This window comes from Taeniopygia guttata, chromosome 1 (assembly GCF_048771995.1).
Source record: "Taeniopygia guttata chromosome 1, bTaeGut7.mat, whole genome shotgun sequence".
In the NCBI taxonomy this organism is placed as follows: Eukaryota; Metazoa; Chordata; class Aves; order Passeriformes; family Estrildidae; genus Taeniopygia; species Taeniopygia guttata.
This window is the reverse complement of record NC_133024.1, coordinates 7,828,715-7,855,761: the sequence shown is the minus strand read 5'-3', so window position 1 is coordinate 7,855,761 and position 27,047 is coordinate 7,828,715. Positions and strand designations below refer to the sequence as shown.

The window sequence follows — 27,047 nt, the reverse complement described above, 5'->3', positions numbered from 1 at the left end:
CTTGGTCACTTTTCTGTGTCTAAACCAAAAAAAGGTGTCTGAAAAGGATCTGAAATTTTATCTGTTAAACCATGCAAACCAAAACAAATACAAACCTTCCTTCAGCCTGTGGTAGAACATCTGCCTGTCATGTACCAGCAGTTGAATACCACAGTGGATCCTCTTCTGTTTTGAGGAGCATACTAGGGGAATCAAATAAATATATTCTCCCTGATTTGAGGGGAAACTGAAGGGGTAAATCTTGGGAAAATGGAGAAAATTTCATCTTGTCACTGTGCTTGCTTCATGTAGATCTGTAATGCAGTTGCAGAATTGTTCTGCTCCAAACAGCAGCAACACTGAGTACTTCGGTCTTTTCTGCATCAGCTATCACCTGTCCAATTTTTCTCTCTGATTCTTTACTGCTCATGTAATAGCAAAAGTTTTTCATGTGGCACTGGAGTCCCATGCTGCTTTCAGCTTTAGTTGTGTTTGGATTTCCCTGGCAGGGGTGCTGCATGCCTGGGCAATATTTGTGTATTTTTCCCTTGATAGGCTGTTCTTGCTTCTTCCTCCTTTGGATAAGCTGCTGATTAATCTGTTTATTTTGCTGTGTTTGGGATGTACTCCTTGTGTGTGGTTAGTAATTGTCCTTAAATACTCCCCAGTTTTCTTGAGCTCTTTTGCTTTTTAGAACTGGATTCCACAGAATTCCAGCTACTGGGTAAGTCAGTCTGCTCATATGAAGTGCAGGGTCTGTGCTGGATTTGCCTTCCTCCTCTTAGGATTTTAAATGTCAGTATTTCATGGCCAAGTGGTCATGGTCAAGGCTGCTGTTGATCTCATCCCTGGCAAGTTATTAGGGTTTTTTCCTTGAAAGCAATCTCCAGAAAGTATCAAATGAGGACTGACTCATTTAGTACTGTTTTCCCCTAAAATCTTTCAGAAACCTCTTTGATTTTGTCTCCTGCTATGTTGACCTTCTAGTAGATGTTACAGAGGTGAAATAGTAACCAGTCTCTGTCATTTTTAAAAGCTTTCTGGAACTGCTGAAATAGTTTTCATCAGGTTCTTGTGCCAACCAGGTGATTTGTAACAAACTTTGACTGTGATGTTTCCTTTAATCCTGACCCACAAGCTCTTAGGCAGCCTGTTGTCTGTCCTGTAGAACAGCTTTTTGTGTTCCAGCTGCTCCTACAAGTAGAGAGCAGGTCACCTGCTGTTCTTCCCTCCCTGCCTTTGTTTAAAAGCTTGTGTCCACTCATGGCAAAGTGCCAGTCATGCAAGCTGTCCCACATGCCTCACTCTGGGGTCAGTTCTGTACAGGTGCTGTAGGTGGCTTCCCTTTTAACATGATTTATCCTCACCAGGGTCTCTCTTCTTCCACCAGCCTGGCCCAGGTGCTTCCCACGGCTCAGTCTCTGTTCCCTCCCTGACTGCTGAGTTCAATTGCCATTCCCTGGCAGATCTCTCATTTACATGGCTCATCACCAGCTCTGGTGTGGTTGCTCATATCCCACTTCCTTGAGTGGATCCCATCTCTAACTTAGCAGCCCTTGTTTCTCAGGGGTACTTGTGGCCATAAAGGTTAAAGTGCTTCTGTAGTGAGTTCTTCACTTGAAGGATGTGTCTCTACAAACCTTTTACCCCCCCAGGAAAAGAGCAAGGAGAGTAAGCATCATCTGGGATCCTATGTCTTCCTTTGCTCCTGGAGTTTTCTAGCCACACTTGATTTGCTCTATCCAGGTCTCTGTTAATAGCAGGTAATAAGTGAGAAAGGAACAAAAAAGAAAAGAAAAAGGCACTAGTGGTGATGATAATAAAGGTTGGAGTACCCTTGACAATCTCTGACATGTCAAATTGGCCAAGCCTCCTTTCCCAGCATATCTGGCAGGAGATATGTGTGTCTTCCCTGCAGAAGGGAATCTCCAGCTAGTATTACCTGCCCCTCCCTTGTGTTGCTAATGTTCAGTCCAAGCCCAGCTAGCTCTGACATGTACCTTAATTGAGGTGCTTGCTGCTTCTGCATGCTGATGTTGACCCAAAAAAAAAAAAAAAAAAAAAAGTGGAAAAAAGCTTTGTGTTTGCAGCCTTACTGTAAGAAAAAGACTGTGGAGCACTGGTATAATGAAAAAGAGGTGTTGAGAGATGTGCAGTAAGAAAGGAGTTGAGATTTATGGAAAACTCTGATTATTAGAAGGTTCAGACTAATGTTTAAGTACCTCTCGTAGCAGCTAGTGTGTGCTGAAAGCTTCACCAGCAGGAATGATTGTTGGGTGTTTTCCTGAGGATTGGGTGCTTTAGCTTTCATTGACGTGTTTGCAAGCAGTCAATGTGCATGAAAATTCTACTTGGTCTTCAAAAGTATCAAAAATCATAACTTTAAAAATATTTTTATGACAATCTTCTCTTTTGGGCAAGGCTCTTCAGGCTGTTGGGTTCTGCTTTTATTTGGCACCTGGTTACTATGTTGATTTGTATGTTTGGATCAGATAAATGAGTGCTGTAGTAGAAACTGAAACATTTACTATTTCTGGCTTTTAAAGCACTTGGACCAAGCTGCCAGGCAGTGATAGGTGGAACTACTGGAGTCTAGATTCCTAGGAGTGTGTCTCTGAAATGTAGTACTTCCAGCTTTTAACATAATATTTCGTCCCAGTTGTCACTTTCTCAGTGTTTTGCCACGAAACTGTATAATGTCCACTTTGAATTATACTCACATGAGTTGTCTGGCAACAAAGAGGCAAGAGACAGTTGAAGAAGCTAATGCTTATTAGCTATGTCAGTACAAATGAGTACTTGGAGGACTTCTGGTTGTATTGGACTGTTACTTCTGCTTTTATATTTGTTTGAAATGTCAAAGAGATGACTATATAACAGCTGAAGAGGGAGAGAAATAAGACATTGATCATACAAGTCCCATTTGTTTAGAAAAGTAGTCAGAAAAAACAGTAATGGATACTCATCTGTCCAGTTTTTTTTGGCCATGTTGTGTTTAGCAGGTATCAACTGAAAATCAGAGGTGTTGATACTTTTTAGTAGTAAGAATGTGTCATACTGTCTTCAGAGTATGAGTTCTATTGCCCACTCTCTGCTGTGAAAAGGGAGAGTGTTGCTCTTACATGAATTATTGTCCCATTTGTGAAATTCTCAGCAGCCTCTCTTGTGGGAAGGGGGAAGAAAATGTGTGTGCTGTGGTCCTTTGTTGTGGAACTTCAGATAGCAAAGTGCTTGTGACTGGAGGTGCTGCCACAGAGCAGCAGCTCTGCTTCAGTGGTTTATTTCAGAATGAAAGCTTCTGATTTCCCAGATTTGAGGCTTTTAAGGAAGTAAGTAACATCATGAAGTATTTAATTATGAGTTACTTAAACTGCGCTTGAGTTCACATCCCTTTCCTTTAATATAGTAATGTTGAAGATGCAGAAATGCAATTTGGAGATGAACTTGAGAATGTTGTAGTACAGTTCCCTAATCAGGCCATAGGAGACAGGGAAACAGAAGAGTATGGATGTTGCTGAAAAAACAGTTCAGGAATTTACATTAGTAATGTAAATGCTACTGTGTGTTATGGAAACATGAATGTACTTTAAATCTACCCATAAACAGAGGTAGCACTAGTGTTGTCTTTGCTTATTCAGAGGTTTAGAATGGCTAGTTTGAAAATCTGAAAAGATTCGTTAGGAGGGGATAGGATTGTGACAAGTCAAACAATATTGATGGAGTTCACTATTAATTAGGGGAAAGTATTAATTCAACCTAGTAGCAGAGAATTAATTGTTCAGATCCATTTACTGTGGTCAAAAAAGAGGTGGTACAAATCTATTGGAGCTGTCTTTGCAAAGGTGTATATTGTTGGTAAGAGACATTGCACGTAAATCTCTTTCCTACCTCAGGTTGATGTGGATTTTTTTTGTTGGTGTTTCTTTATTTTTTTTTCCTTCCCCCAGCCTGAGGATAATGCCATGAAAAGTAATATCTTGAATGGTAGGAAACATAATAATCCTCCCTAGTTTGTTAGTAATTGACTTCTGTGAAAGGCTTTTCTTGCAGGCTGTAGTCTGGAATTTGGAATTTAGTATGTTGAGTGATTTCTCTTTCTGAAGGATTTTTTTAAATAGCTGTTAAAGATCCCGTTGTTTTGTCACCAGGAAGAGAATGCAAAGACTTCCTAGAGAGCAAAATTTTAAAAAAGCAGAAGGATATCTGTTGGGTCCCTTCCAGCTCACCATATTCAATGATCTACTGCAGGAAGCTCCTCTGCTTCACTGGAGCTCCTCTACTATATGGAGAAGTGCAAGTTAGAACATAAAAGCACTGTGTGAAATGATTTAAAACTTTTTCATCTGAGGCTGTTACTTTACCTCTGTAAAAGGCACCAAAGCCTTCTGTCTTCCTCACGCTGTCCACTCTCCTGGTGGCCTTGCAGCTCTCGTGGCTGTGGTCACATCTGTGTGTGTGTCCAGCAACCTGCACACATAAACTGACCAAAAATCTGAGCTTGGTTTCCAGCAAGGTGGACCAAACAGTGGATGTAACAGTGCCAAACCTGTTTCCATCATGAGCAAAGGGTATGCTGTCCATGTCCTGGCTGTGATGTACAAGCCTGTAGATTTGATATAAGAGAAGCCTGTGTTTGTGGTGAAATGGGGAATCTTGCTTTAGGCATTTTGAGTAGCTCGTTTTATGTCACTATATGAATTCTTTTTCAGGGTTGAATTGAGGAAAATTTGTTGTTTGGAAGCATGTTTGCCTAGAGGCATGCAGATAAGGATTGCACAGCCTTTTGAGAAGAGTAAGACAAGCAAAACAGACAAACAAATGCAAAAAACTCATTGAGATTTTTGGAAAAGATTAATTTGCCTTCTATCCCCCTGTAGATGGAGGAGCCCTTATAACTGAAGGCAAAGTAACTTACTGCAACCCAGGACATCTCAAGAATTCTGTCTATCCTGGCAGACTTCATTGCTGATCCATACTTTCATTTTACAGTGAGGGGGTAATGGTAAGGGATTATATAGCGACTTGAAAACCTACTGCTGAAAATGTTTAGCTTAGGATTGTGTGGGATAAAAATTGTAGGAAAAAAACCCAAAAAACCCCAAAAACTATGGCTTGAAAGATGTTGGATGTAATTCCAGATGAGCACACAGGACTTTGCACTGTGTTGGGTGTCAGGTTCTGCACAGGCTCTCCTCAGAGGTGACAAGTCTGACTGACGGCATGATTTCTTTACAGGAAATGTCATAGAGCACTTAGAGTGAACAGCTGCACATGACTTGTTTTCAAAATCTAAAAATATATTTCTATAGGTCTGACAAGAAGCCTAACTATAACTTCAGTTGACCAGTCAATGTTCGAAAAAGCACAAGGAGAGAAGGTTACGTTGCCATGTACTTTTGAACTCTCAGAAGAAGATATAGGCCCACTAGATATTGAGTGGGTATTGATACCAGCAGATAATCAAAAGAAGGAAGAAATAGTAAGTAAAGACTTCTCTTTGGACAGTGTTAATTCAGTCATTTTAGTAGGTCAATGTATGAGGTTTTTACTAACTTTTTAAAGTTCCACCTTTTCAGGTTGGGATGCTTGTGATCTTAAATTGCTTTGAAGTACCAGTCACATGAAATCTAGTGGAAGTTTTGAAATACCAGATTAAGGATGAAATGTTAGGACATTTTTCACTATAAACTTCCAAATTAAATACACTTCAGTTCCAAAAAGTAAACTTTGCTTTGGTACCTGCATTTTCTTCCTTAATTTTAAATATATGAACTTTTAGTTATTAATGCTTGCCTGTCTTTGAAAGCCTTATAAGTAAGATGATTAATATTAGTAGGCAGGTTTTGCAGAGTTAAATTGGAGCAATTCTAAACAGTTTTCTTTTAACCAAAAGTCAATGCTGACATTGGTACTTGGTCAGGTGTTTAGTTGGAATATTCACTATAATGCTGTATGTGGTGATATTTTGAAGATGGAGATATTTGACTCACTCTGTTTTATTTCTGGGGTAAAACTATAGAAAGAAACTTGAGAATTCAAAGAGATAAAATTATTTTAAATGTTAGTATACTAAGTGGATTTCTGAATCATATTTCTTTTTTTTTCTTTTTTAATAGATAATTATGTATGCTGTAGACAGGGTTTATAATCATTATTATGCTGGTTTGACTGGGCGAATGCAGTTTACTAATCTTGATCCCAGATCTGGTGATGGTTCATTGGATATCCTGAATTTAAAGGCATCAGACACTGGCACATATCAGTGCAAAGTAAAGAAGGCTCCTGGAGTTCAAAGCAAAAAAATGCAGCTGACTGTACTTGGTAAGATAATTTCTTTTCTTAAATTTTCATGATGTTTTTTATGTGCTTATTCCCCTCTATTTTCAATGTCTGAAATGAAAGCTTCAGTTGGGCAGTGTTGTACTGAAGCTGTGGTGATTATGGTCATTACTGAGGCCTTGGGAGGGATGGGCATAGTTCTGTTCTGGAAAATGAAGGGAATGATGTTTAGAAGTACAAGCATTTCTAGAAGTTCTGCATCTGACTTGTATTTAGTAGAAAAATCTTTCTGTGCATAGAAATTGTTTGTGGCACAAACTTTATCTTTCACACAATGGACTGGCTCCTAGAATACAACTAGGAAACATTTTGATTGTGACTGTTACTAATTCAGTGATGTTTTGTTTATTAGTAAAGCCAGCACGGACTAAATGTTCCATTGAAGGATCACAGGAGATTGGAAAAGACGTTACCTTGAAATGTGTGTCACAAGAAGGATCCCCACTTTTGTCTTATGACTGGAGGAGAGTATCTGGCACACAGAATCTTCCTGCCACTTCCGTGCTGAGTACTGTCAAACTTCATTTATTACTCTGAAATATTTAAAAAGATTGCAATATTATTTTTGGCTTATCCTGACTTGTAAGCATCTATGGGTTAGTATTACTATAGAGCAGTCAAAATTAAATGTCACTTCTGCCCTCTAACAAAACTGAGTTTGAAACAAACTGGAGTTGATTCTGGTTTTTAATTCATGCTTGGAAATGTTTCAAGCTTCAAGTTGATATTCTTACCATTAGGCTGCAGTATCATGCTCACCTATGCCCACATGTTGTTAGTTCTCCTGCTTGCTTATGGTTTTGCTTTTGTGCTTAAGCAGATAGTAGGGAATTCAGATGTGGCTTCAACATGATTTAAAGCAAGCAAAAAATCTCCAATTTTTTGTAAGCTTCTGCATTCTATTAGAGTTTATAATATCTTAAAACACAGATTCCTAAAAACCATCTACAAAGCAAGAACCTGGTACTGTTCTTCATTTTTAGCTTGACTCCCGGTCTCCTATTTGATGTCTCTTATTTTTTGTTTTGAAAGTGAATCTGTTAATCATTAACGTCCTCTGTACCACTCAAGACTTTAGGCTACTGTTGTTATGCCCCTTCTTTCTCCACATCCCAAATTTGTCTTGTGATAACAAAAGAAAAATTGACAACATCACTGCTGGACAAGAATGAGTGGGACATAATGCAAGAGTGACTTGTAATTCACAAAAACCATGTTATTTGTGGTCTTGTGAATGTAGTTTTGGGGACACTGAGTGTGTTCTGTAGAATCTAGACCATAGCTTATTTGTTCAGCAGGTAGAGCAAGTCAGATGCTGTGGAATACTTTTCTAATGGGGTAAGACTTTTACAAACAGTAGCATTTAAAAAATGCTATATAAAAAAAGCAGATTAAAACAGTTCTATCATGCTGTAAAGTTAAGATATCATGTGTATTCTGGTTAATAATTCTGTGATATTAAATATGGAATTATATTTAGGAAAATGGTAAACCTCTACCTTCTGTTGTTTGTAGATAAAAATACAGGAGAGCTTCTTCTGAAAAATGCCTCTCGAGAGTATTCTGGTACATACAACTGTGTGGCCACAAACAGAGTCGGCACGGATGAATGTTCTGTTCAGCTGAATGTCACTCCTCGTAAGTGTTTGCTGTGTAAGAGTCACACAGTGTTCTTGTATTAAAGCTGACCAGTCTTTTTCTCTAAATTCCTAAATGGTTAAAAACCCCAATGCTCTTATGTAACTTGTGGGTGCCACTTCAAGTCTTACTGTTTTAAATGCATGTGATTGAGCACTCCCCCTCTGATTCAGTGATGTATTATTGACCTGCCTCATGCAAAACATACTGGGCTTAATGTTTAAAGAAAGGTATTATAAAATTGACATTTGACAAACAGTATTGTTATTTGTCTATTCTAGCCGTAAATACAGCTGGTATAATTACTGGAGCTATTATAGGAACTCTGCTGGGTCTCTCTGTACTGTGTTCTATCATCTTCTGTTTTTGTAAGAAGCACAGAGAGAAGAAATACGAGAAAGAAGTACATCATGATATCAGGTAAAAACAGTGTGTCTCTCTAGTTTCTGAGCAGTATTATTGGAAGATTAACTTTTAAATGTGTCTTTCTGCAAATAAGTTACTTAACAGTTGAGATTTCTGTCTTAATCTGGAAAGCTTATTATAACACTAATGGCTTGTCAGAGAACTTTTTGTGGTTTGTCTAATTTCAGTAAACATTTTAGAGGGCGAATGAATATTGAGGGTTTGGGAAGGCTTTTGTTACTTTAAAGGAAGATACAAGGATATTTTTGACTACATTGAATAGAAATAAATAAATTGCATATTTGTTTTAAAGTAATGGTGACTGAACTCTTGTTCTGCAACTGATTTTTTTTTTTGGGTGTTTTGTTCATTTCAGAGAAGATGTTCCACCTCCAAAGAGTCGCAGTTCTACAGCTCGCAGCTACATCGGCAGCAATCGTTCTTCCCTGGGCTCAATGTCTCCCTCCAATATGGAAGGATATACCAAAACTCCATATAGCCAAGTCCCAAGTGAAGACTTTGAGCGTGCTCCTGCTCAAAACCCAGCCTTTGCACCTTCAAAGGTAGCTGCACCTAATTTAAGTAGAATGGGAGCTGTTCCTGTGATGATTCCAGCACAAAGCAAAGATGGGTCGATAGTATAAAATATTATTAATTTAAAAGCTGTTTTTAAAGTGTCTGTTGTAAGTATTAGAGAAAAATGCTGTTGTTTCATCCCTCATTTAAACACTGGCATGAAATTTTCCTTGAAGAAAGTATACAAGTTAGTCTAAAAAGCCACCAATTCTCATTTTAATTTTAAACTTATTCACATATGGTAGTTGAACTATTTGCTAAAAGCATTGAAGTTCATAAATAAGTATTGGACCCTGAAGGTATTTGGGCCTCTGGTAGGTTGCTGAGGAGGTTCTGACACTGTCAGCTAATGTGCAGTTCTGAATGTGCAACAGCGAGACACAGGTGAGAAGTAACAAAAGCATTTCATGTGTAGACCATGAAGTTTCTCAGAGTTTCTGAGACATTATTCTCAGTTGTGGAATAACAGAAATATTTTAACTTGGCCACTGTCTAGTATAGTTGCAGGGGGCTGAAATACCAAGGATGACTTTGAATTCTATTCAAATTGAGTATTTATATGGTTCTTTAACCTGTGATGTTTGTTTGGAGTACTTGAGCTCTTATTTCAGGGGCAGACAGTCATTTGTTTGGTTCAATTAATTTAATTAATCTGTTTTGAATTTAAAAGGGCAATGAGTTTCCACTCATTGGACATTCCGCTCATTGTGACAGGAAACCTTGCAAGTTCTTTGAAACACAAATTCTTTTACAATAACTAGTTCTGGTCCTGTCAGATAACTTAACACTTATGTTATCTGATGCAAGAGTTCCTATCAGATTGTTGGTAGAGGTATCTAAGCTCTAAAGCCTACAGACCCACTCTTACTGTCACAGTAAGAATGAGTTAATGTATCTTTACACAGGTCTTTAAGTTAATTGTACCTTGTCATGGTACAATTGCCTGGTTAGATACTAAGGCAGTGCTCTTAGTTTTTTTTTCCAAAGTAATTTCCTAGAAGCTCTATGTTAAGTAACATAGAAGCTCTGTTAAGTAACTGGTATTTGATGTCTGTCCTCTTGCTCTAACCACTGTGGAAACAACTTTTCTCATATGTCCGTAAGCAGTAGTCAGTCCTTGTTCAAGATGCTAATGTCTCCCTGTATGAATTTGCAAGGAGTTCAAAGCTTATTTTTTTTTCCTCTTTAACAACTCTGAATATTCTGAACTAATGTTCAGACTGTGGAGAGCAAGCATTTCATGTAACTGAGCGACAACAATTACCCAGAATTGTTGATACAAATCTCATGTTGCAAGATTAAAAACGCTTCTTTCCAATTTTGCAAATTTAAAGCAATACAGGAGAAACAGCAATTCCTTGTCTTACTTCCACGATTTCTGGTAGCTTCTGATGACTGTTGTTATATACCTGCAAAAGCTCAATTTAAAACTCAGTACAGTTTGAATCTATGAATTCTTTCTTTCTTCCAGTTTTCTACCTTCTTTCTCTTGTGCTGGGGAGCAGGTGAGGGAGAGTTCTTTTAGCTTGTTCTAGCTAGAGATGTTGAACTGAAAGGTATTTTGAAAACTGTAAATTCATTATAGTATGTGCACTGATGTTGATGAAGAAAATATCTGAATAGCCTGTGAAAGATGTTAGGATTATTTGTGTGTAACAACAGTGAGAGAAAACAGCATTACCCCAGACTTCTAAGTTTAGTATCTGCTTATCTGTAGCTGCCTATACATCTATGATGAATTCTTTGGCTTGCTACTAAATGTTTGTCTTATCTGTAAATAGGTACACAACTTTTGGCTGGCACTATTAATGTAAAGAAACTCCCCTGCCCATGGCAGTGGTTGGTACAAGGTCATCTTTAAGCTCCTTACAACCCAAACAATTTCATTATTTTAACATACCCTTCATGCTGAATTTAGAAACTTGAGTGGCTATTAAGTAATATAGAGTTAGTTTTACACATTTGGGACTTTTTTAGATTGTAAACTGATGCTGTTAGAGATCAGATTTTTTATCTTTCATGTGTGCCTTGTCAATAAACTTTGCCTGATTGTAACTTTGGTTTTTATTAAATTTCTGGTGCCTAAACATACTGTATGAACAGGTGCTTAGATGATGGTACAGTTCTTAAAACACGACACTGTGATCTGATTTCTTGATTTTTATGTACTATTTATACCTCTTCATGCCTATTTTTGGATGTGAACTTCAGTGTCTCTCTCTGTATTGTTCTGTATTTCAAAATGTCACTTAACTCCTTCAATTGCTAATTGTGATTCGAGTGTGTTCCTGAAAGCTCTTCAGTTGTTGTACCAATGAGAGAGATGATTGACTTTCATTTATGTGGTAAATAATAGGCTTAGTAAACGTGCCAAACATAGCTTCTGACGAAATATTGATGAGGAGACATGTTTTTGCATCCAATTATTGTGATAGAAGAGACTTCCAAGATGTTAATCATACACTGATTGTTTACCTTGAAACTAAGGCCTTTCTTAATGAAAAGGGTATAGTTCCTACCAATACAAGTTGAGTGCAAGGCTAAAGTGAATCACAGACTGAGAGAGAGCTATAAACCTAAGGAACCAGGCAGCAGACCTATTAAATTTGGTTCTAAGCCATTGTGGACCTATGTGTTTTTTGGTGGTTTGAGGTTTTTTTAAATTAATTTTTTTTTGGGTTTGTTTTTGGTTTGGCCTGAGACCCTGTAACTTACAGTCAGGTAAGCCCTAGGACACTGAAACTCAGAAACCTGTCTCAGTAAAGCACACGGAGCAGAGTTTACACATGCTTGATGCTCTGTCAGCTTGTGCAAAATAATAAATGGGCAGAAGGACAGCCCAGTGTGCCCTCAGAGCCTGGCTGTTAGGCTTAGCAGCCTTGACAGTGTCTGTCTATTTATGTAATTGCATGGAAAATTGAAAGAAATGGAATCTGACACAGTCCTTATCTGAAGTATAGAACCTCTGACTTGGGGTAAACTCTGCCTCAAGTTGCTATCATCATGCCTTTTTGGGTGGATGCAACACTACTATAAAAACATAATACTGCTACTGTAAATCATTTCTTTTGTCACTAGATTTTTCACTTACACTGGATTATGATTCCCAAAAGCAGCTACTATATTTTAACAATAACTTCTAGCTGTGTAGGAGATGAACTGGTTAAACATGTGAGGTGTCCAATGTGACAGAGAGCTCTGCTGACAGAACACTTTCAGGAAGTAATGGCAGCTGATATACCAGTTAGGAGGTGGCATTTTTAAAGTCTCATTTTGTTAAAAAAAGTGGGGAGGGGAATGGGAGGGAGGGCGGTACCATTGTGTAAATACTCTAAGTCAGCTCAAGAAACCTCTAGTTGATGTCATGACTGTAAACTTGCCTGTTGAGGACTACTGTATATTGAAAGAAACCCCTCAATTTTAGCATGGTGTGAATAAAGTGTTAGACTTGTAATACTGTAGAGGTTATGTAACACTTGCCCATACATTACAAGAGTTTTCATCAACTTTCTGCAGTGGGTATTTAAAGATACTTGTGTGAAACTTCCTTCCCTAAAAACAAATACTTCTTCCAAAACTGTGTGGTGCACAGAAATGCCTTGTTGGAGGGGTAAAACATGACTTTTGAAAGAAATGTACAATGTATACATCTTTCTCAGCTCTTGATAGTCTCATTCATATTAGATGTATGCTTCCTGTTTAATAGTGCAAGTAAGACTTCTGAATTGCAAGTTTTTATGTAATGCTGAATATTGTATATTACTGGTTCCCATGACAAGCTTTTAGTTTTGGTCTTAGCAGTGTATATATTCTGGATCACTCTAGGTCTTTGTTCAGTCTAAAGATATTATGCTATTTGTGTCACTTAAACCTTGTTTTTTACACTTGATAGGTGCTTTTTGGGGCCCTTTGTTGAATAGTCCCCTAGCACTGAGGCATAGCTCAGCTGAAATCAGAGCAATAACAACTTCCTGGGATCAAAATTCTTACAATGTTTCATTACATTTCTCATGCACAAAGCATGGACTTTGAACATTGATATGAATTTCAGTATGAGGTTTTATATTCACACTTTTGGGGGAATGGTATTTTAAAATAAAAGTATTGTGAGTGAATTTGTAAAAAAACAAAATCCAAAAATTTTAAAATGCTATAGTTCCATGACAGACTTGTGTACTTTTTGAAATAAAACTGTTGGAGAAAACAGTAGTCTGTCTTTATTTTGAAGCAGCACTTGTATATGTCTTCAGCTTTTTCTTTATGTAATTGGAAGTGAACTAATAAATATGGCTGTGTGTACCGTGCTGGCATGAATAATTTTATTTATTGCTTTTCCCCCCTGCCCCCTTCCAAGGCAAGTTAAACTTCAGTTATTTTAAAATATGCACTTTTAGGTGGGATTTTTAATTGTAGGTATAGTTACTCTGAAACATAAGCCTGGAAAGGAACTTCAGAGTAGATTTCATCCCTCTATTTTAGGTAGAACCAAAAAATTCCTGAAATTGATTAATCTTTGTCTTTTAAAGTTCAAACAAGCAGGTTGACAGCACTCGAAGTATGTTGATAAAATGCTCAGGGGTTTTATTTTTAATGTGTTATTTTGCATCTTTTTCAATTTCGACGAAGCTGACTCAGGATAATCTGCACCACTTGGCCTTGCAAACCAACTGATTGCTGTCCTTGTAATTTTACCTGAGATTGATGTGATTTCTCCAGTGTCGTCTCAGGTGGAGAGCCAAAGTCTGGCATGGGCTCTATCTGCATTAATGGCATGTATTAAGTTCATATAATTGGAGGCATAATTAGCTTATTTTGCTCATAATGTATGCTGTTCATATGTTATAATGCATGCCTATCTTCATATATTAATGTGTTCTGGGCCAGGCCAGATGTTCCAGTGACTTCTTTGTGTATATAAAAACCCCAGTATATGTGTGCACAAACATGTGAAGTTAAAAGGAGTACTGGTGGATAAACCTCTAGGAGTTTTTTTATTTCAAATTAAGAGTCATGCTTAAATACCAAAAGAAACCTAATAAAAATGGAAGTTTAGATTTTTCTCTATTTATAGAGTTGTAAGAAACCTTTCTTACACTCTTTTTAACATTCATGTCAAGACTTGGGAAAGGATGGAAGTGTTGAACTTAGAGTGGCAGTTTTGTCACAGATGGCTCTTGCATGCCTCAGCTGCTCCTCAGGTCTTTTATTTGGAGAATAGGTGACCGTGAACCAGAAGCTGAGTACCACCTCCAGCTTGTCTGTGGAATTCCAGCAAAACAACTAGAACATTCCTGAGTGTCCTGACAGAAAAGAGGGCACTCGACACCTGGGAGCTCTACAGAACCTCTGTGGTCCTTTATATGTGTATTAGACAAAGCTGTGGATAAAGTGTCATAAAAGGTCTGTCTGTTTGCTTCTCTGAACATCTTTTCTGAGTCTTTTGTGCTTACTGTTTCTAATTTGTTTCCCTGATGTTGAGTTGTTTCAAAGCTGTATAATACTGATAGGCAATTGCTAGGCTCTTTTAAAGAGCAGATAATGACAGCAACTTAGCCTTGTTTCCTATCTGTAAAATTTATAAAACTGAATAGTTTGTAAAGAAAATAGCTAATTAAATAGCAGAAATAAGAATAGGATGAAGCAAAGCTATGAATGTTGCCTACCTTTCCAAATGTAGGCTTATTCTAAAACTACTTTTAGCTTGTGTGTGACCGTAGGTGATTTCTCAAACCATGAAGACTTGCATCTTAATATAAAAATAATGTGTGTACTTGAGTTATAATGATTCTGTTGCTCTTCTTAATTTGCTTTAGGCTTTTTATGGAATGGTGCAGGCACAGCTACCAGGAAAAGAGTATGAACCTTTAATTTTATAAAATAACTACTCTGGCAGAAAACTGGCCTGGAGGATTGTGTTGTCTCTGCTTCTGACTTACATTCCAAGTCAAGTTTCTGGAAATAGGGAGCCTTTAAGTATATTTTGATTTTTATATCGTTGGAAATCAAAGTCAGTGTCACCCTTATAAGTTGGCATTTTGAAGACTTGAGCTGTGTCAAAGCACTGGTCAGGTTGCTTTGGATATGCAAAATCAGTAGTATTTAGTGGCAGCAGCTGCTATTTGGGTCCTCATTTTTAGTAAAGTCTCTTTTGGTCAACAGACCAAGAGACCTAGAGAAACAGATGAAGGACAATTGTACTGTATTATCTGGGAAACAAAGCAGTGCAATTCATACAGGAACCCTGTATGATGCCAGGGTTGATGGATGGATAGAGGGAGGGAGGGAGGGGAGCAGCTTTGTAAGGAAGTTGAGCTTGTTGATTACACAACTTGATTATGTAACAGTTTAAAAAGTGGCAATATTAGAAGAGACATTACCAAAGATAAAATGATGTGCTTTCAGATGTTAATGTAATTTTTTCTTAAGGGATAAACCTCTGGAGGCAGTGTGTCCGCTGGGAAGCGCAGGGAGCTGCGTGATGCCTTGACAGTTGTCCCACTTCCAGGGCTGGATGCTGTGGCTCTGGGGAGCTGCAGGAGGGCAGAAGCTAAGTGGGCACAATACCTGAAGGGTATTGTACTCTCCTTCCCAGAGAATTTTTCCTAATTGCAAACTGGGGAGAGGAAAGCAGTGAGTCTGATCAGTTTCTGTGGAATGGGAATTGTAGAAGCATGAATGAGCTTTCCAACTTCTTGAAGCCTTTCCCTACTCTGTTTTGTAGCAATGTCTGTCTTAGGGGTCTTTAGACAAAGCATTTTTACATTCAGAGTTGCCAGTTATGTAGCCAGCATACATTCACTGCTTAAATGGCAGAGCCTTGTACTCTGCCTTTCATCCATAATCTCTGCAGGTGATGACTCTAGTTATATTATTACTAGCAGTACTGTATAAGGAAGCAGAAGAAGGTAGATTCTCCTGAACACTGCAAACAGGGCAAATGGTGCCAGCTCAGCTTTTTGGTGCTCTGGGCACAAATATCTCCAAGGTTGCAGTGGTCACTTGGGTTAGAATTTGCTATGAAGGAGTACTGCATCAGATGGTAAAGAGCTATAAAAGTTATTTAGTGCCATTAGTAAATAGTTTCCAATTATGTCAGGTTCTGTGTGAGTAGGAAAGCAACTTGAGCTTTTGTTTCTTGTGGCCAGTCACTGCTGTCCAAGTGAAACAACGCCTCTCTACAGCTTGTGACTTGTCCCGGTCAGTGATTTGTAATTTAAACTATTATTCTATCAAGGGATCTGAATCTCCCTATTTTGTGGCACTTGGTAATATTTTACCTGTGAAACTAGTTGGGATTAGTCAGATTTCGAGGAAGTTAAATTGTGCAGCACAGCATTTGTTCCTGATGTTTAAGGGCTCTGATTGCAGTCCCAGCCACTCACAGATGACTCCTCAGGCAGCTGAGTGGGTGTTGTTTCAAAGAAACTATTTGCTGAAGTCAAAACACTTATGCTATGCCTTACTTAGCTGTAGGAGATCAAGATAAAATTAATTTAGGATTTCTGTTTCCCGGTATAATAGCTCAGGTGGGAGGGAAGCCGATACCTTAGACTAGGAATAAAGGCAACTGGTGGGAATTCATAAAACTACTGAATTGTTTTGCCTGCTAAAGAAGATGCCAATTCTGGGGCACAGCTGGTGGTTTGTGAAACATGTCAAAAAGCTTATGTTGTGGCTGCTAGCACTGCACATCTTCTCCAGATAAATAAAATGCCCTTCCATGTCACTTCCAATCCTGTAACTGTCAAGACCAGAAACAGTTCATCTAATCTGTAAAATACAAAATAAAGCTTTCAATTAGTTTATTTTTACATATTCTTCCCTCTTTCTTGTTGGTACATGGGAAAAATTCAGACTTACTAAAAGGACACAGCTTGAAATGAGCTGTTTGGTCTTGCCCTGATTTCATCCTTGCACTCTGTAATTCAAAATGAAGTTGCTTAGGCATTGCAATATCTTTTGCTTCGAACCTGAGTTGTGGTGACCTCTTTAAGTAACTTATTTAAATTTAATGATCTTGTATTGCTGTTTAAGATGAGAAAACTCACTGTGTTTAAAACACAGAACTTCAAAAAACAAAAAATGCTGTGTATTCCCATACTGCCTCCAGCCCATTTGAAAAAAAAAAAAATATGGCTAAATATAAGTGCTTTGTATGGAAACAGAGTAATAAATGTTTGTTGTCTTTGGGAGTTATGAGTGTCCCCCATGGCTGATGCTTTGGCAGCCTCTGTCCCCATCTCTCTGTGCCTAAATGTGACCAACTGTTTGGTGCTCTGCAGTGACTTTCTAAGAGTGTTTTGCAACAGAAAGCTGAGGAATCTTCTAAGGTGCCAGATGGTTATTTTCTTATTATTTACCCAGGAAAGTAATTGAGGTGAGAAATCTGCATCAGTTAAACCTTTTTTTTTTTTAGTAAATTTTAACAAAAAGCTCTAGAAATGTACAGTTGAGTTATGAATGTAGCTTTTGATAGATTTTAACAGTTGTGATGAGAAACACTATATTTATATCATCTGTATACACACCGTTGCTAGGATTGAGGTACATAGTTCTACATCCCTTTTATTTACCAAAAAAATAGGTGCAACTATTGTCCAATTGCCTAGTATGAAGCAAACCTTAGAGCTACTCATTAAAATGTCAGTATTTTTCAGATTGAAGTTAAGATCACCAATGATGGTTCTTCATTTGGAGCTCATTTAGGGGAAAAAAAAAATCTTCAGTTCAATCCTCAATGTGTCTGTTGGTTTTCATTTAGCAGCAAGAGAATGAAAATTGCAGATAACCTACAGCTGTGCTCTTACTAGATCTGCATACTTGAACGGCATCAAAGTTATAGAGAGCAATTTTATATTTTTAAAATCAAGGTTATGTTGTTACTTGAAGTATTTTATGTGTATTAAGTATGATCTTTGCACATCTGAACTGGGTGGGCAGGCAGGAATCTCAACCAACCCACTAAAATCCTTTATTCTTAGATGAAAGGGCTGGAAGAAGGGTTACAGCCTTTATGCTCAGCAGTCCCTTTTGTTGCCTATTAGAAATCAATATAATTTCCCTGCCCCTGGTGTTACCTGAGCAAGCTGGGATTTCAGCTGACACTGACAATTGGGTTGTTATATTCTACATGTGAGTTTAACTCTGTCAACAGCTCATGTCTGTGCCAACCATATGAGCTAGTTCATTTGCTGCTGGATTTATGGTTTGAAAACCATAAAATTGGGGGCGGGGGAAATTGCTGAACATGCAAGGAGGCTGAGGACATCCTTAATGGCTGATAGAAGCTCACTCACTAGTAAAAACAATAACAAAAGAATCCAAAGGCAGAGGACTCTGATTAAAAAGCTGGAGAATTAGGGTTGATGTCCTGGCTCTGTCATGACTTAGCTGAGTGGTGTTTGTTTTAATTTACTTTTTATTTTCTATTGGCATTGACATATCCTCTTCATTCATCATCTCTAATAGCTATTAGAATGAACTACATCTGTCTGTGCTCTTGAGAAATACTTGTGCTGGTTTCTAACTGTTGACTCGTTGTGACTTTTGGAAGTAGAGTTTCCCATCACACTGTCATTTTTTAAAAATCTATCCTTGGCAAGTCTTTTCAGTTTTCATCAGATGTCCATCTAGTACTTTTTTTCCATTTCTTTCATAATCTTAGGAAATTTTGAAATACATGTATTTAAAGACAGTTATCTTGATGAGACCATCTGCGGTTGTCTGTCTCCTGCTGCTTCCTGTTTTTTAATTCTGTCCTGACAGCAGTCATTCTTCCAGTACTTCTGCTGCTCCTTGAGTATTTCAGGTTGTAGGAAAAATTATATTGAGCAGATCCCATTATGGGACTTCCTGAAAGTGAAAGGTGCCCCAAAGCCATTGCCAATGCTAGGGAAAGTGTCCTTATCACTCCACTTGAAACTCCCTCAGCACCTTTTCCCTGCTGCTCACTGCAGGTGTCTGTGAAGGTGTTTTTAGTGAGATAATGGAAATATAGACTCCAGATGTTTTGAGTATTTGCCTTCACCATTGCTGCCACTGGGGGTGCCTAACCCTGTGTGTGACAGGCTGAGATACAACCAGGGAGGTGGGAAGCTCCTTGGCATCACTGCCCCTGGCATTTAGTGTTTCAGTCACTTTACTTACAGCTCCCCCTTACACAGGTGCCTGACCTTCCTCTTTCTATCACATGCTGCCTTTTTATTCCTGACTGTGGTATAGATTTCACTACCAGAGCAGGACAGAGTTTTAGGCAGGTTTTTCTTTTTTCCTGAGTGTGGTATGTTGCTTTTGGTCACACTTTTGTAGAGGATTGTTCTGTCACTTTCTATCATATTTTCTGTTCCTAGCCAGCTTTCCTTGTCTTTGCTTTAGGCATTAGGCACTTTAAACTACATTTCATACAGCGTATTTCAAACTGGCCCCTGGTTTTCCAGCTTAAACTTAATGGGGTTATGATTGCAAATACCAGGGCAGACAGTAGTTTCTTATTAACTGATAGTTTTCCTTGCACGATCCAAAGGACTTACCACATCTTGTTCATAAGTTACAACACTGGGGGGTGGATGTTTTCAATTTTTAAAATATTATTATTTATTTATTCTTTACCACAGCTGCATAAACGGCTTCTAGCTGCATGCTAAGGTTCGCTTGCCAGACTTCATTTTTCTTTATTTTAATAATTTTTTTTTATTGCTTGAGATTTGCTTGGATGAGAAGGAAAATAAAAGAAAATCAAGACTGAAAGTATCAGGGCAGTGCAGCAAGGGAGAACAGATTGGTTTTGCCTTTCTAGCTCATTTAAGCATCAGATTTTAAAAAACATTTGCTTTTCCAAACAACAGGGCTATCAAGAACTATTCCTCTGTCCCAGCTCATCTCTGTGTGCCATGTAGCAGAATTTTCTTCATAAGCAGGGTATGCTAATTTTCTTTTGACTTGCTCATGAAATGGAGCAAAGAGGAGCTTAATGAAGAGACATCATTACATGAACCCTGCTTGCACACCTGCTCTATCCCTGAGAAAAACTGGATTTATGCATGTTTTGGAGTGTAAGAGCACTGTTTCTTCAGGCTTCTCCAGTAGAATGTGACAGGATGAACTATGTGTGGAGCAGTTAAACTTTATTTAGAAGGCATATGTTTACTAATTATTAACTTGAGGACTATAAATGAAAGAGGTAGGAAATAGAAGGATTGTGCACCTCATGGTGCAAAGACAAGAATACAGAAAGGACACTTCTGGCCTCAGTGTTCAGTCCCATTTAATGCACCTCTTAATATTCCCTACAACAATAATTATGTGAACAATAGCCAGAATGAAGTTCAGAGAACAGCAGGTTCTCATGCCTGGTGATAGCTTGAAATAGAAAGAAGCCAAAGGTGATTTCCAGCCAAGCAGAGCTTGGTGCTTCTTTGAGTTACTCTTCCAAGCAAAGTTTTGGGAAGGCACTCGGTTCCTTTTGCTGTCAGGTGCAACTGGAAGATTCCATTTGATGTGTAATTCTAATTGCAGTGTGACAGTGTGCAAGGAAGAAAGTGAGATGTTGCAGAAAGAGCCTGAGTCAGTTGTTTTAATTACTGCTCTTATGGAGAAATTATTGTGTCACTGTGGCACGTCCTAAAAATCTGTGAGGATGGGTGTAATTATACAAAGGCCTGTAATAAGCTGAAATTCAATAAGAAAATGAGATGTTTCCAGTAAAAACAATACATCCTTATATATTTGTGGATTATTAATTAGGAAGAGTTGTTTTCTGGTGTATTATCATGTTTGCAAAATTAATATTAGTGACTGTTGGCAGCATTTAGGTAAAGGCAGCATGTAGAAAGTGCATTTTTTATCATGGTTATGTGGAAAAAATGATGAGTTATCATTTTTCTTACAATGCCAGTCTTAGAGTATGAACTGAAAGAATATAGAGCTGATAGATAACAAACAAAAGCTGATAGAGAACTGGAACAAAAAAAAAAAATTTTATTATCTTTGTACAAAACATTGTCCCCAGAAAAGTCAATAACAACAGTCAAGGAACTAGAACTGATTTCTAAAGAAATGGTGAAATGAGCAGTTGTGCAGGTTGGGATGAGGCACTTTGAGAAAACTGAGTGTTCATGGCAGTTGAACATTCAGAAGTGTGTGTTTTTTTGACAATGCAAGTTACTGCTATGAAACTTAGGAAAGAGGCATTTAGTGGATTTTGACAGGTACTTTAAAAGTGCAAAGTAGTAGGTATGTACTGGTAAATCCATGAGATACTGAAAATTTCCTGCCAAGTTGAACTTATTTGTAGTCCACTGATAAATGATGTCCTAATTTGCTGCACCACTGCACCTTTTGCTATCAGACATTGGTATAAACCTGAATGTGAATGACCACAAATTGGGTGATGATCTGAATAGTGCATTTAATTACTGTATGTTACAGTATCTAGCCTCTTGCTGCTATAGATTAATGATATTCTTTCTTTTTGTAGTATGACATCGCACACAAGATTGGTGACATAACAGTGGTATAAACATGAAGAAACAGGCATCAGTTTTTGCATGACTTTCCAGTATGGTGAAACTGAAGTACATTATGAAATGAAGTGTTGGGGTTTTTTTTTTACTTGATCTCACTTTAGATTCAAGATTTTTAAATAGGCTGTATTCAGTTTTGTAAGTACCAATTTTTTTTTCTTTTTCATATTTTCAATGCAAAGTTTACAAAGCCACTCCTGACATTTTTCTTACTACTTTTGTGTTTTGAAAAGCGTGCACAATCCCTCCTTTCTGCTTTCCCCACCCCTTTCTTGGAGATGAAAAAAATTGTGAAGTTAAAAAAAAATCAACTCAGGTAGCAAAAATATAGCCTTAAGCAGCAGGGTGTTAAAGAGATTGTAATCTGAAATAGAGTAGTTTTGGGTTTTCCTAGCTTCCTGGTCTGCTGATTTCATAAGGAAGTGTGTCACCTATGGAATGCTGTAGTGATAGCCATGAGAGCTGACAAACTGTGTGCAAAATGCGCTGTGTTTTGAGATTGTATATATTTTATAACAATAAAATATACTTGAATGTTACAGTTAACTCATGCTTCAGCATAATCTGTTAATGCAGGTGGTGTGGTAATTCCTGTCTGTGCACTTCCTTGTTCCTCCTGCTCCCCAATTTACCCTGCAGAAGTCCAGAGGGAAGAAGAGTATGCTCTTTAAACCAGGCTGGTTACGGGGTCCCTATTACCTCCTGCACTGGAGGTACTACCTGGAGACTTTGGGTACTGATTTCATGATGAAAATATTAATTTACTTAACCATGTAAGGATGAGACCACTGTAATCTGATCTAATGGACTGGAATTGACTGAATCAATTTTGGAGCCTGGCATCCCGCTGGTATTTGGGCATTTTTGGTAGCTCATTACCTGTCACAGTCCACATAAATCAGAGCACACTGAAGGACACACAGAATTTAGGCAGTAGCAGTGAGCACATGCAGACTCCAGCCTGCCTTTAACTACATCTGTCTGTGCTCTTGAGAAATACTTGTGCTGGTTTCTAACTATTGTAAATACGTAGTTAATCATTTAGCCATTAATCTAGGGGCATGTGTTATGCTGTGGTCTGAAGGCAGCCAGATAATCCATGGTGAAACTGGTGGTTATAATGTTGAAAAGTTATTAAATTATTTTTGCTTCTGTTTTTGAGAGGAGCGCAGCTAATTCTAGAATAAGCTCAGATGGTGTGAAGCAAAAGTTCCATTTAATGCACATGAACAGTCAAGAAAATTGTCTAAGGAAACAGGAATAACTTCTTGAGAAAAATGGAAGTGTGTAGGGTTTCTAAATATCATAGGCTCAAGTAAACAATTAAAAAAAATTGTTCCAAATCTAAGTTCAACATTGTAATTACAGAAAAGATACTTTGCCTTTAAGAAGCAATTGTTTTTATGCCAAAATATTTCATTCCTCATTTTCTCCTTTGACTCCACACTGCCTAAACTTGTCTCTGAGTGAATCTGGCAAGTAATTCATCAGGGTAAAATTCCATTGGGACTGGTATGAAAGTTGCCTTGTCAAGGAGCAGCGACTGCCTGTTCTGTTTAGTGTATGTTCTGTATGTAATGATTTGTAGACAGAATTTGCCTTTTATGCTATGGTGTGCTCCATGTAAGATGAGAAAGTGTCTTTTCCTGCCCTCAGTGATCACCATCATCTAAGTGCTTAACTGCTGGTGTTTAAGAAAGTAGGAGGAAGGTAGAAGTAACTGTGCAAAGCTTATAGTTTTGTTTAAAAAGTGAATTTTATAGAACTTTTTTATCTGCAGAAAAATTTGCAAAACTTGCTGCGCTAAAGTATGTTCTTAAAGGAATAAGTGAAATAAACTTTTTTGTACTTAAATTCCTATCCAAATTAATAGGTGTATATTGTAAGTAAAAAAAAAATAAATTATTGCTGTAATTGAAGGTAAATATGTGTCAATTTGCAAAGAAGTTTGCATTTTTTTCCCCCCAAGAAATTACTAACTGTAAAACTTTCTTGTCATCTTTCTGAGGAGTCACTTGGCTAATCCCTATCTTCTTACCAGATGTCCAGATACTGATTTTTTTGGAAGGTGCTTTGTGTTGGGTAGTTAGTCCAGAAGTCCACCCTGCCTGAGGTCACCAAATACAGGCTGTTAACTTCATGTTGCTGCGTTGTTAAGGTGTAAGCAGGACACGAGTTTGAAAGCTTGTCTGATGCCACACAGAAACTCTGAAGATTTATTCTCACTCTGTTCTCTGCCACCTTCCTCAGGTTTGAAAGATATGATGGTTAAGCCTGGGGACTGTGCCTCTATAGATTATTGTGGCTGTATAGGAGTGGCTGGAAATATCAGGGGAAAGTTTTACTTGGTATAAGTTATTTTTTCAACTATTTATCCTTTGTAATTCATAGAACAGCTTGGTCAGCAGGTAGAAAACTCCCTGACTCTCATGCCAACAGTACTGAATGAGGAGAAGTAGTGCATTTCACATACTTCACTTCTTGCCAGGGCTTGCTGGTTACAGGAGAGTTTAAGCATGTGTTTGCTTGGTAGCTGTGCTGCTGTTCACACCCAAAGGAATCTCATGTGATGTTTTGCATGCTGGTCTGGACCTGGAGAGTCAGAAAGCCTGAATGTCACCAATACCAGCTGTATCTTTGCTGCAAAGAGATTAACTAAAAGTGCTTTCCCTCCATCCTTGCATTGTTCTACCAAACGGGAGCTGTGAGATCAAGCTGCTCCTGCTCAGCTTATTTCAGACCACTGCTGAAACAGTTCTGTTTCTCCCAAAGCCATGATAATTGCAGGTGTCTGAGGAGCAGTGCTGTGCTCAGCCATTCCCACACTTCCTGGGATCTTCTCCTTGGTGGCCAGGCCTTGCAGTCACATGGAACTTTGAAAAAAGTGTGTTGTCACCGAGACTCAGACTGCCATGGTGGCATCTTGCACAGTCCATGCAGTATAAGGTGAGCCAGGCAGTTCACCAGGTGAATTATCCCATGGTCAAGGGGGGATCTGGATTCAAACAGTGCCCTGCAGGCAGCATGGCTGCAACAGGCTCAGAAGCTATGCCAGTGCAAGGTAGTTTCACATTGCTACAGCTGTATCCGTGTCTGAAGTGGTATCGTTGTAAGTATCTGCATAAAATTAAGAAGCCTCAAATTGTGGCTCCGGCATGTGCATTTTGAACGGCAGCATTTGGCGTGCTGCAAAAACATTTGGATTTGGCCCAGCCTGTCTTGACTCTTCTTTCCTGGCCTTGGGCTCCCTCCTATCCTGTCAGCATGAGCACTGGTGCAGTTGCCGTGAGCCACATCAGAGACACGAGATGGTTTAAAATTGCTTAGACGTGGTGAAGTGTAGTTTGAACTTGGGTACATTCATCATTCAGTTCAGCAGGCAGCTGCTACTGGGATTTGTGCTGACAACAGGGGAAGGAGGCAGTGTGAAAGTGGAAAGAAGGATCAAAGTACAATGTCGGAATCTGTGGGTGTTGGTGATTCCGAGATTGTAGAAAGTCTCTGTCTTTCTGCCCCGTTGCCAAAGAAGAAGCCATAGTTCGTCTGTGCTGTTTTCAAGGTTGTTTATTTTTGCTTATCTATAACAAGTTCTGCTGCCCTGCCGCAGGTCTGTCCTGCAGGGCAGCGTGCGGGGCTCTGCCCCTCAGTGGGATGGTACAAACATTATATACCAGAAATTACGTGTACTATATTTACAATAATGTGCCAATATCTATCATCTACGTTGAATAGTGTGTCCCTAGCCTAAACCAATAGAAAAATGCCAACATCACCAAGAACATGGAGGTAAGGAAGAAGAAGGAGGAAGAACAGGTTCAGGCCCACTTTCCTCCATCTTAGAACTCCTGACCCCCCTGTACAAAGTAAAACCCCCCTGTACAGGTGTTAAAACCCCCCTGTACAATACTAAAAAATTTTACCCTCTAATTTGTGACTACTTTTACTATACCATCTAACCCTCTGTGACTGCTTGTTCCACCTTTAAAGTCGGTAATTCATTCCATGGTTCAAACTCAAGATCACAGCTGTTTTCAGCTGCTTGCCAGGGTCTAAAATGCTTCTGACCAAGGCCTGGAACCTCTAAAAATGTCTGAGGGACATTTTGAGTTCCGACATCTCCCCTCTCTGTTTGAACCTGAAACACCTGCTTTACCATGCTGTTCAAGGTCTTTCGAATACACACGAAAATGCATGGTAGAACAAGTAGAAGAACTACAAGTCCTATAAGAATATAAAATGCTATTTTCAAAAGTTCTTTTCACAATGGTGAGATATCAAAAAAGATAAACAAATCATCCCATCAGGACCCTGTAACTTTGTTCAATTTGCTAATATTACTTTGTATTTGTTTTATATTTTTATGAATAAATTTTGAATGATCGGACAAGTTCATGCAGCACATCCCCTCAAATTCCTCACATCCGTGCCCATGTGTCAGCAGCAAATGATCAATTGCCGCCCTGTTTTGAAGCACTGCTTGCCTTGCACTGTTGATGTCTGTTAACATGTCACTCAGTGCAAACGAAATGGCACGACTGTGTTTCCTCAACCAATATGCTATACAATCCAATTGTGTCAAGGCCGCCCCTGATGCTGCTTGGGGTGAGAAAATTGCTACTGCAATTCTCCGAGACTTGTCCCAGGTAGAAACATCATCATCATAATTTGAACTATATTTTTCAAGGGATCCTTTCCTTTTTGAATCAAGAACACCTCTTTGACAGCTTTGTTCATGGTCTGCCTCATGCACTGAGGCAAGGACAGCACAAACATTAGAAGAATTACAATACCTTGTAATTACATACAACTATTTTCAAAATCTTTTTTCTACAACTGTGAAAAGTGAAACAAATTGAACACACCATCTACCTATGATTTAATTTTTCTCCAGGTGTGTTTGGTCCTCTGATATCTCTTTAAATTTTCACTCGTGTGTCCATGTGTTTACAATAGATGTTTAATTACTGTTTTGTTCTCATTTTTCACTGCTAGCTAACAAATCATTCGATGCAAAAGAAATGACATGGGCATCTTTACTCTGCCCACAACCTCTTTTGATCCAACTGCACCAAGGCTCTTTTTGATGCCACCTGCTGTGAAAGCAGAACCACTCAGTTTTTCCGAGCCTTTTTTCTTGGTATTAACATTATCATTGTCACAATTTGGATCACTTCATTCATCAGATTTTTTTCTCCTTGCTCTCTTATCAAGGTCATGCTGTGTGTTAACAAAAGATCTTTCAATGCTGCATGGACCACCCTTGATTTTTGCAGGGATAGCAGGCCAAATTCTGTCCCCGCAAATGGAAAACATTCCCTTCGGTAAAGTGGCTGGATGTTGAAGGGATGGTTTGCTTGTCATTTTGGTATGATTGCACCAAGATGACGCATTTTTATAAAAAGGCTGATTCGGAGTGACATCTATTGTATGATTATCTGTCTTTGCCACTCCTGATGAATTAAATTTGATGCACCATTTCATTTTTGTTGACCCAAAATGTCCAAATCCAGAGGTTCAAAGTGAGCAGCAGGAAGGAATTGTGTCCAAACATGTCATCCCTCCACAGGGTCTGAAAGAAACTTCAGAACC

General features: G+C 38.5%; 1 protein-coding gene across 2 annotated transcripts in view; it reads left to right on the top strand.

Moving 5' to 3' along the window:
• Positions 1–21,586, top strand: part of CXADR (CXADR Ig-like cell adhesion molecule) — a 32,388-nt gene extending 10,802 nt beyond the window's left edge. The window contains exons 2-8 of one of the 2 annotated variants that reach the window (XM_030261961.4): positions 5,289–5,458; positions 6,096–6,300; positions 6,671–6,826; positions 7,834–7,956; positions 8,238–8,376; positions 8,738–8,924; positions 21,413–21,586. In XM_030261961.4, coding sequence (XP_030117821.1) covers positions 5,289–5,458; positions 6,096–6,300; positions 6,671–6,826; positions 7,834–7,956; positions 8,238–8,376; positions 8,738–8,924; positions 21,413–21,454 — 1,022 coding nt within the window. In that variant the 3' untranslated portion in view covers positions 21,455–21,586. Of the gene's footprint in view, positions 1–5,288; positions 5,459–6,095; positions 6,301–6,670; positions 6,827–7,833; positions 7,957–8,237; positions 8,377–8,737; positions 13,242–21,412 lie in introns of those variants that run through there. The other variant, XM_030261895.4, reaches the window with a different exon arrangement.
• Positions 21,587–27,047: the final 5,461 nt, after the last annotated feature.